General features: G+C 33.7%; 2 protein-coding genes across 2 annotated transcripts in view; both read left to right on the top strand.

The window, feature by feature from the left end:
* Positions 1–1,072, top strand: part of LOC137654954 (shematrin-like protein 1) — a 1,830-nt gene extending 758 nt beyond the window's left edge. The window contains exons 2-3 of the mRNA XM_068388851.1: positions 293–695; positions 903–1,072. Coding sequence (XP_068244952.1) covers positions 293–695; positions 903–1,072 — 573 coding nt within the window. The remainder of the gene's footprint in view (positions 1–292; positions 696–902) is intronic.
* Positions 1,073–7,260: 6,188 nt separating this feature from the next.
* Positions 7,261–9,117, top strand: LOC137654949 (shematrin-like protein 1). Its single transcript, XM_068388847.1, has 3 exons — positions 7,261–7,272; positions 8,347–8,761; positions 8,837–9,117. The coding sequence occupies exons 1-3, from the start codon at positions 7,261–7,263 to the stop codon at positions 9,115–9,117; spliced, it is 708 nt and encodes a 235-aa protein (XP_068244948.1).
* Positions 9,118–10,000: the final 883 nt, after the last annotated feature.

Below are 10,000 nucleotides of genomic sequence, written 5' to 3'. Positions count from 1 at the left end.
CCTTCCATAACATAGAATTATTCAATTCAAAACAAGTATTATCTGCAATGACATCTCCTGCTAATAAGGAGCTATACATTTCATTTTCATTTCTTCAATATTAGTTTACAAATACATTACAAATTTGGAAAAGATATTTCACAAGAAAACAAAAACCTAAAATAGTTTACAGCACACTGATAAGCTTCACATGATAATTTAAATATTTGTTTATCAGAGAACATAACAATACTGACATATTAAAACTATAATTAAAACTAGATATGAATATAAATAATCATTTTATTTACAGGTGATTTTGCTCTTGGGGGCTGCCGCTTGCGCTACTGAAGTTGAAAAGCGAGAGGCGGAGCCTGGTTATGGAAGCTATGGCCATGTGACTCCCTATCATCGTCCTTCATATGGATATGGCTATTCCCATCACCATCACAAGAGGGCAGCTGAGCCTGAGCCAGAAGCTGATCCTTCTTATGGTCACTCCTATGGGTACCGCAGCTACCACCCAGTGAGCTATGGCTATTCTCACCACTATCATAAGAGATCCGCTGATCCTGAGCCTGAGCCTTCAGCTGATCCTTCTTATGGTCACTCCTATGGGTACCGCAGCTACCACCCAGTGAGCTATGGCTATTCTCACCGTTATCATAAGAGATCTGCTGATCCTGAGCCTGAGCCTGCAGCTGATCCTTCTTATGGTCACTCCTATGGGTACCGCAGCTACCACCCAGTGAGCTATGGCTATTCTCACCGTTATCATAAGAGATCTGCTGATCCTGAGCCTGAACCTGCAGCTGATCCTTCTTATGGTCACTCCTATGGGTACCGCAGCTACCACCCAGTGAGCTATGGCTATTCTCACCGTTATCATAAGAGATCTGCTGATCCTGAGCCTGAGCCTGCAGCTGATCCTTCTTATGGTCACTCCTATGGGTACCGCAGCTACCACCCAGTGAGCTATGGCTATTCTCACCGCTATCATAAGAGATCTGCTGAACCTGAACCTTCTTATGGCTCTTATGCTCCAGTCTACCACACCCCATCTTATGGCTACAGTTATGGGCGTTACCATTAACCTACCCAGAGTCTCACTATGAATAGTAGAATGTTGATCGATGAGTGTTTCCTCTTACAGAGTTCGTAATATATAAGATATGATTAACTTTGGATTTTCTTTTATCCTTTGGTTTTCCTTTTTATATTCCAGTAAACAAACACCATGTTTTAAGCTTTTATACTATCAAGACAAGAGATAAATACCTTTTCTATTTTTTATTACTATCCATCTATATACCAAGGCGCTTCCCCCAATTTTGGCGGGTAGTCAATATCAAACAAATAAAAAAAAGGGGACACTTCCTCTTTACGCTCCTCCCAGCATGATGAGGGACTCAACTGAATTCAGCTGGTACTGATATTGTTAATTCTTTTTTATAACTCTTTCATATACTGTGGTAACACAATATCTTAAGCTAAATAATAGTTAAACTTCTAAAATTGCAATGGATATAACTTAAAGAATAAACATTTTTGACATTAATAAAGAAATAAAAGGGATTTGCGAATAAGAACGGTGGAAACTTAATATGATAGCAAATGACTTAGTAGAATATCAATCTGATGAAGCTTTCGCTTTATTTGAAAGTTTGTCAAGTCTCTCATCTTCATAACCAACAAAAAATTATCAAAAAGCCCATTAACCTCCAAATAAGAAATAGTCCAAAATGCCTTTTATGTTACTACTACTACTACTACTACTACTACTACTACTACTACTACTACTACTATTACTATCACTACTACTACTACTACCACTACTACTACTACTACCACTGGTGGAAATTTAAGAGATACTCTAAATTTACACATCTCTTTGTATCGTCACTTATTCTTATAATTTTTTGGTTTCTGGATGGGACTTCTGGCTAAAATTATTTATACTTCACATTTTGTTATGTAATCATGATTCTGATTTCCTAATGTTATTGAATTCTACCTTTGGGAATGGATATCCACTCGAATCCTTTGTTAGGCAGATGTATTTATCATAAACTAATCCCAATATATATATACATTGGAAATTGATTTTTGATAAATACATATGGTTGGCCAGGGATTCGAGTGGATATACATTCCCAAAGGTAGAATTCAATAATATTAGGAAATCAGAAACATAATTACATAAAAAATGATGATGATGCATTCCAAGAGATAGAATTCGATATTAAATGCCCTTTTGGTTAATATTCACTTTGATTAAAATAACAAGCGTCAGTGATAGATATTCATTAAAAGAATCCTTATTATTATTATTATTATTATTATTATTATTATTATTATTATTATTATTATTATTATTATTATTATTATTATTATCATTATTATTAGCTAAGCTACAACCTTGACTGGAAAAGCTGGATGCTATAAGCCAAAAAGATCCAACGGGGAAAAATAGTAATATATAAAATTCAAAGGAAAATACTAGATTTTATCAAAAACATTCTTATTACTTTCATTTACAGATATCATTAATTTTGGATTTAAAAAAAAAAATCCCTAGTGAGGTTTTGAAAATAAATATTCTATTATTTGATCTGTGTGATCAGAGGTCAATCGAAATGTACAGTACGTGAAGCCTGATTTATTCTTTTTAACATGTCTTCTTCAGTGTCATAAAAAGACGAAACCAGGTCACTAAGTTTGTTTTTAAAATTGCTACCATCTGCATCATTGACAGTGAATATAGGCTTATTCTAATCAGGTTTAGCTTGTGTTATTATGAATTTTATTTTTATTGCATTTATTCATTAACTAAAAGCCTTATATATTAAAGATATGATGCTAAAATATCTTGCATTGACTCTAGGGTGTGAGGCCTAATGGCAATGTCTTTAGCTCTATACAGGTCAACCAATTGCCTTGCTGGTGTTTTTTTTTTTTCTGATATTGAATAGACATCTAACCATCAGGTACGCAATGTTTGGTCATCAAGTAGACTTACATTACAGGCTACGATATATATATACACACACACGCACACACACACACACACATATATATATATATATGTATATATATACATATATATACATATATATGTATATATATACATACACATATATATATATATATATATATATATATATATATATACATATATATATATATATATATATATATATATATATATATATATATATATATATATATATATATATGCTCTTATTTAGTGAGATACGAGAAATAACGGCAAGATCACATTCAAAATGAAACCAATGTTTTATCACAAATAATGAGCATTTGCAAAAGGGATGAAATATCTGTTGTGTTCATTAGGACTTATTATTTTCTAGCAGCCTAAAAGTATTCTTAGAGAGGATTCAGCATGAACACCTGAAGGCTTGAGAAGACTGGCAAGACCAAGGCCTACCTGGATAGGAACTATAAAGGAAGAACTTTTGTTCCCATCGGAAGATCTACCTGAGATATTAGAAGATGGGAGGGTTGCATGGATCTTGTTTGTGTCCATTGTTTTGCACAGCATTTGAGGCGTTAGTTAGTTGTTACTACTCACAAAAGAGCAGTCTATTTTTTGGGAGCTTGTTGGGAAGGCTAAAGTGTCTTCTTTAACTTATATTTAATAATAATAATAATAATAATAATAATAATAATAATAATAATAATAATAATAATAATAATAATAATAATAATAATAATAATAATAATATATGTATGTACGTTTTGCTTGTAAGTTATACATTTGAAATAGAAAACTAAGATTTTGCTGTAATTGACTGAATTCTAGAATATCAGAAACACAATTGCATAATAAATGAATTGTATACATGATTTGCGCCACCAGTCCTATCAGGAAACCAAAATGTATCAGGATAAGGGAAGCTGCAAAGAGATACGTAAATTTAGAAAGTATCTCTGATTTTTATCAGCAGTGGTAGTGATAGTAACAGCAGAAGCAGCAGCAGAAACAGCAGCAGGGGTAGCAGCAGCAGCAGTAGTAGCATTAGTAGTAGTAGAAGCAGTAGAAGTAGTTGTATGGAAGGCATTTTGGTTTAGTTTTTGTTTTCAAGTTACTGATCTTTAAATAGTTTTTATTGGTTGTGCAGATTTCAGATTTAGACCAAAATTTCAAATGAAGCAAAAGCTCCAACATAAAGTCTATAATGTCAAGTTGCCACTCTTCATGATATCAGTAAATCCTTTGTATTTCTTAATTAATGTAAAAAAATTTTACTCTTCAAATTCTATCTCTTGCAATTTTAAGTATAATTATTACTTAATATATTTTAATATAACAGTATATGAAAGAGTTATAGAAAAAGCATCATCAGCATCAGTCCAGAAAGAAAAGTTTTTCGGACTTCATTTGCAATCTGTTACCAAAAAAATAATTATTCCTTGTTATAAAAAGTAAAAAGGAAACATCTCTTCTTGAAATCAAAAAGGGTTCAAACATAATGTTTGTTTTCTGGATTATAAAAAGGAGAGCCAAAGGATAAGAGAAAATCCAACGTTAATCATATCTTATATATTACGAACTCTGTAAAAGGAAACACTAATCGATCAACATTCTATTATTCACAGTGAGACTCTGGGTAGGTTAATGGTAACGCCCATAACTGTAGCCATAAGATGGCCAATGATAGACTGGAGTATCAGAGCCATAAGAAGGTTCAGGTTCAGCAGAGCGCTTATAATAGCGATGAATGGTAGCTGCGGTACCCATAGTATGACCATAAGAAGGATCAGCTGCAGGCTCAGGATCAGCAGATCTCTTATGATACTGGTGAGAATAGCCATAGCTCACAGGTTGGTAGCTGCGGTACCCATAGGAGTGACCATAAGAAGGATCAGCTGCAGGCTCGGGCTCAGGATCAGCAGATCTGTTATGATAGTGATGAGAATAACCATATCTCACAGGGCGGTAGCTGGGTACCCATAGAAGTGACCACAAGAAGGATCAGCAGATCTCTTAAGACAGCAGTGTGAATAGCCATAGCTGACTGGGTGGTAGCTGTGGTACCCATAGGAGTGACCATAAGAAGGACCAGCTGAGGGCTCAGGCTCAGGTTCAGCAGATCTCTTATGACAGAGATGAGAATAGCCATACCTCACATAGGAGTGACCATGAGAAAGATCAGCTTTAGGCTCAGACTCAGGATCAGCAGATCCCTTAGAAAGGGTGATGAGAATAGCCATAGCTCACTGGGTGGTAGCTGCAGTACCCATACGAATGACCTTAAGAAGGCTTAGCTTTTGGCTCAGGCTCAGCAGCCCGCTTGTGATGATGACTGGAATAGCCATATCCATAAGAAGGATGATGATAGTGAGTCACGTGGCCATAGCTTCCATAACCAGGCTCTGCCTCTTACTTTTCAACTTCAGTAGCACAAGCGGCAGCCCCCAAGAACACTATCAGTTATAAAGAAAAAGATTATTTATATTTTTCTCTAGTTTTAATTATAGTTTTAATATGTCATTATTGTTATGTTCTCTGATAAACAATTATTTAAATTGCCTTGTGAAGCTTATTGGTGTTCTGTAATCTATTTTAGGTTTCGTTTATTTGTGAAATATCTTTCCAAACTTTGTAACATTTTTGCAAGAATATATCAAAGAAATGTCAATAAAATGTATAGATTATTATTAGCAGGTAGTCTCATTGGAAAGATTACTTGTTTTAAATTGAACAATTCCATATTATGGAAAGAAGTTATGTGGGGAATTTTATTGTGTGATAAAGAATTAGAAATGCACATATTGAGCTTTATGCATCTAAACACACTTGCATATATAAATATGTGTAAACTTGTATATATATATATATATATATATATATATACATATATATATATATATATATATATATATATATATATATATATATATATGCGTGTGTATATTGGAACACTATCAAAATTTGCCACCTAAGTACTAGCGACCTTGTCTTTTATCTGAAGAGACTACTGTATATCTATCTTTCTATATATATATATATATATATATATATATATATATATATATAAAATATATATATAAATATATATATATAGATATATATATATATATATATATATATATATATATATATATATATATATATATATATATTGTATATACAACAAGCAACCAGAAATTCAGTGTCCATTGCCTTTGCCATTTGTAAGTGGCCTTTAAACCTTTAAATATATCTGTATTCTTGTCTGGTATTTAGCCAGCTTTCATCACCACTCTGGCCTCTGTACATTAGTGATGGTGGGAGACTTTTGTTTGAACGCTCTTGGCAAACTAACGTAGTACCGGTTCTTATCTTCTAACATTGCTCTCATGTCTGTAATGGCCTTCCTCGTACAGCAGAATCGAAAGCTTTCATTGTCGTAATTTGCTCAACTTTAAGTTTCAAAGTAATTGCACTGAATGGTTGCTGCTCCCTGTGTCCCTTCATTAGGTATTAATTTGCATTATTCCCGATGTATAATAAAACTATTTTCTCAGTTGCCACATTATATAATTGACACGGATGCCATATGGAAGATGCGAATAAGAAATTTCAGTACTTTGTGCTTGATTTTAAGTAATAGAATTTAGTATGTGGAATTCTGCTTTTTTTTTTTTTTCCTACTCAACCTTTTAGACGAACCTCTTCTAAAAGGATAATTTACCACCTATGAATTGTATCTCTTTAAGAAAATATCCAAAAAATTATTCATGTTATTATATAGAATTATTCTTATGTACGAAGTAATGAGCGATTTAAATTAATCCACTATAGTCCATTTCTTTTTGCGAGTCATATTTGCACCGACTTGCAGCGGTGCCCTTTTAGCTCGGAAAAGTTTCCTGATCGCTGATTGGTTGGACAAGATAATTCTAACCAATCAGCGCCCAGTAAACTTTTCCGAGCTAAAAGGACACTGTTACGAGTCGGTGCAAATATGACTCGCTAAAAGAAATGGACTATAGGTATAAAATAATCCCCGACTGAAATAAATACTTATAAATCGGATTTCATTTGATAGGAAAATACGCAACTTAAGGATTCATGATCAGCAACCTGGAAACGAAGGCGGCTTTAATTTTCATAGCTTCGATGTCACAACCTTTAAGATTTCCGTGAGACACAAATTCCAAGGTTGTGGCAAGGCGTGAAAGTCGTTCAGGTGTCTGACGGACATAAAAGGAGGAGTCAGGAGACAGCCGGCACTCACTCACCCACCAGTGGCCACTGAACAACGACGTTCAACTATGAAGATTCTGGTTTGTTGTTACTGAGCTTTCAATTTATGTAAATGTATTTATACAAATATATTACATAACGCACACGAAAACGCAATAACATGCATCTATACACTATATATATATATATATATATATATATATATATATATATATATATATATATATATATATATATATACTTTATATAAATACTGTATATAATTTACATATTTACATATACTAGTCTCTAAGTAAAAACGTCGCTATTAATCGTGGTGGCATGATTCATAGCTACCTAGCCTTTCATTAGGGAAAGAAAGTAGTTCAAACACACACACACACACACACACACACACACACATATATATATATATATATATATATATATATATAAACAAACACAAGCACGTATGCATAAACATATATATATATATATATATATATATATATATATACATATGAATTTATATATATATATATATATATTTATGTATATATATATATATATATATATATATATATGAATATATATATATATATATATATATATATATATATATATGAATATATATATATATATATATGAATATATATATATATATATATATATATATATATATATATATATATATATATGTATGTATGTATATATATATAAAGAGAGAGAGAGAGAGAGAGAGAGAGAGAGAGAGAGAGAGAGAGAGAGAGAGAGAGAGAGAGAGAGAGATCAGTATATATTTGCAGGTTTCAGTGTTTGGATGCATTTTTGAATAGTAGAGTATGGTTCTTTTTCACCTGAAATAAAATTCCCTACAAAACTACCTTCCGTAACATAGAACTGTTCAATTCAAAACAAGTATTATCTGCAATGACATCACATGATAATAAGGAGCTAAACATTTCATTTTCATTTCTTTAATATTAGTTTACAAATACATTACAAATTTGGAAAAGATATTTCACAAGAAAACAAAAACCTAAAATAGATTACACAACACTGATAAGCTTCACAAGGCAATTTAAATATTTGTTTATCAGAGAACATAACAATACCGACATACTAAAACTATAATTCAAACTAGATAACTATATATGTTATCATTTTCTTTATAGGTGATTGTGCTCTTGGGGGCTGCCGCTTGCGCTTCTGAAGTCGAGAAGCGAGAGGCGGAGCCTGGTTATGGAAGCTATGGCCAAGTGACTCCCTATCATCGTCCTTCTTATGGATATGGCTATTCCCATCCCCATCACAAGCGGGCTGCTGAGCCTGAGCCAGAAGCTGATCCTTCTTATGGTCACTCCTATGGGTACCGCAGCTACCACCCAGTGAGCTATGGCTATTCCCACCGCTATCATAAGAGATCTGCTGATCCTGAGCCTGAGCCTGCAGCTGATCCTTCTTATGGTCACTCCTATGGGTACCGCAGCTACCACCCAGTGAGCTATGGCTATTCCCACCGCTATCATAAGAGATCTGCTGATCCTGAGCCTGAGCCTGCAGCTGATCCTTCTTACGGTCACTCCTATGGTTACCGCCCTGTGAGCTATGGCTATTCTCATCACCCTCATAAGAGATCTGCTGATCCTGAGCCTGAGGCTTCAGCTGATCCTTCTTATGGTCACTCATATGGGTACCGCAGCTACCACCCAGTGAGCTATGGCTATTCCCACCGCTATCATAAGAGATCCGCTGATCCTGAGCCTGAGCCTTCAGCTGATCCTTCTTATGGTCACTCTTATGGGTACCCCAGCTACCACCCAGTGAGCTATGGCTATTCTCATCGCTATCATAAGAGATCTGCTGATCCTGAACCTTCTTATGGCTCTTATGCTCCAGTCTACCACAGGCCATCTTATGGCTACAGTTATGGGCGTTACCATTAACCTACCCAGAGTCTCACTATGAATAGTAGAATGTTGATCGATGAGTGTTTCCTCTTACAGAGTTCGTAATATATAAGATATGATTAACTTTGGATTTTCTTTTATTCTTTGGTTCTCCTTTTTATATTCCAGAAAACAAACACCATGTTCTATTCTTTTATACTATTAAGACAAGAGATAAATACCTTTTCTATTTTTTATTACTATATATCTATATACCAAGGCGCTTCCCCCAATTTTGGCGGGTAGTCGATATCAAACAAATGAAAAAAAGAGGACACTTCCTCTTTACGCTCCTCCCAGCATGATGAGGGACTCAACTGAATTCAGCTGGTACTGATATTGTTAATTCTTTTTTATAACTCTTTCATATACTGTAGTAACACAATATCTTAAGCTAAATAATAGTTACACTTCTAAAATTGCAATAGATATAACTTAGAGAGTACAAATATTTGACATTAATAAAGAAATAAAAAGGATTTGTGGATATGAACGGTGGAAACTTAATATGATAGCAAATGACTTGGTAGATTATCAATTTGATGAAGCTTTCGCTTTATTTGAAAGTTTGTTAAGTCTCTCATCTTCATAACCAACAAAAAATTATCAAAAAGCCCATTAACCTCCAAATAAGAAATAGACCAGAATGCCTTTTATGTTACTACTACTACTACTACTACTACTACTACTACTACTACTACCACTAGTGGAAATTTAAGAGATACTCTCTAAGTTTACACATCTCTTTGTATCGTCACTTATTCTTATAATTTTTTGGTTTCTGGATAGGACTGCTGGCGAAAATTATTTATACTGCACATTTTTTTATGTAATCATGTTTCTGATATCCTAATATTATCTAATTCTACCTTTGGGAATT

Source organism: Palaemon carinicauda, chromosome 16 (genome assembly GCF_036898095.1).
Source record: "Palaemon carinicauda isolate YSFRI2023 chromosome 16, ASM3689809v2, whole genome shotgun sequence".
NCBI lineage: Eukaryota > Metazoa > Arthropoda > Malacostraca > Decapoda > Palaemonidae > Palaemon > Palaemon carinicauda.
This window is presented reverse-complemented; position numbering and strand designations above follow the sequence as displayed.

Excerpts from the sequence above, each read along its gene's own strand:
- LOC137654949 (XM_068388847.1), top strand. Across the intron at positions 8,762-8,836 it reads TTCTTACGGTCACTCCTATG|CTGATCCTTCTTATGGTCAC; the intron begins GTTACCGCCCTG and ends CTGAGGCTTCAG.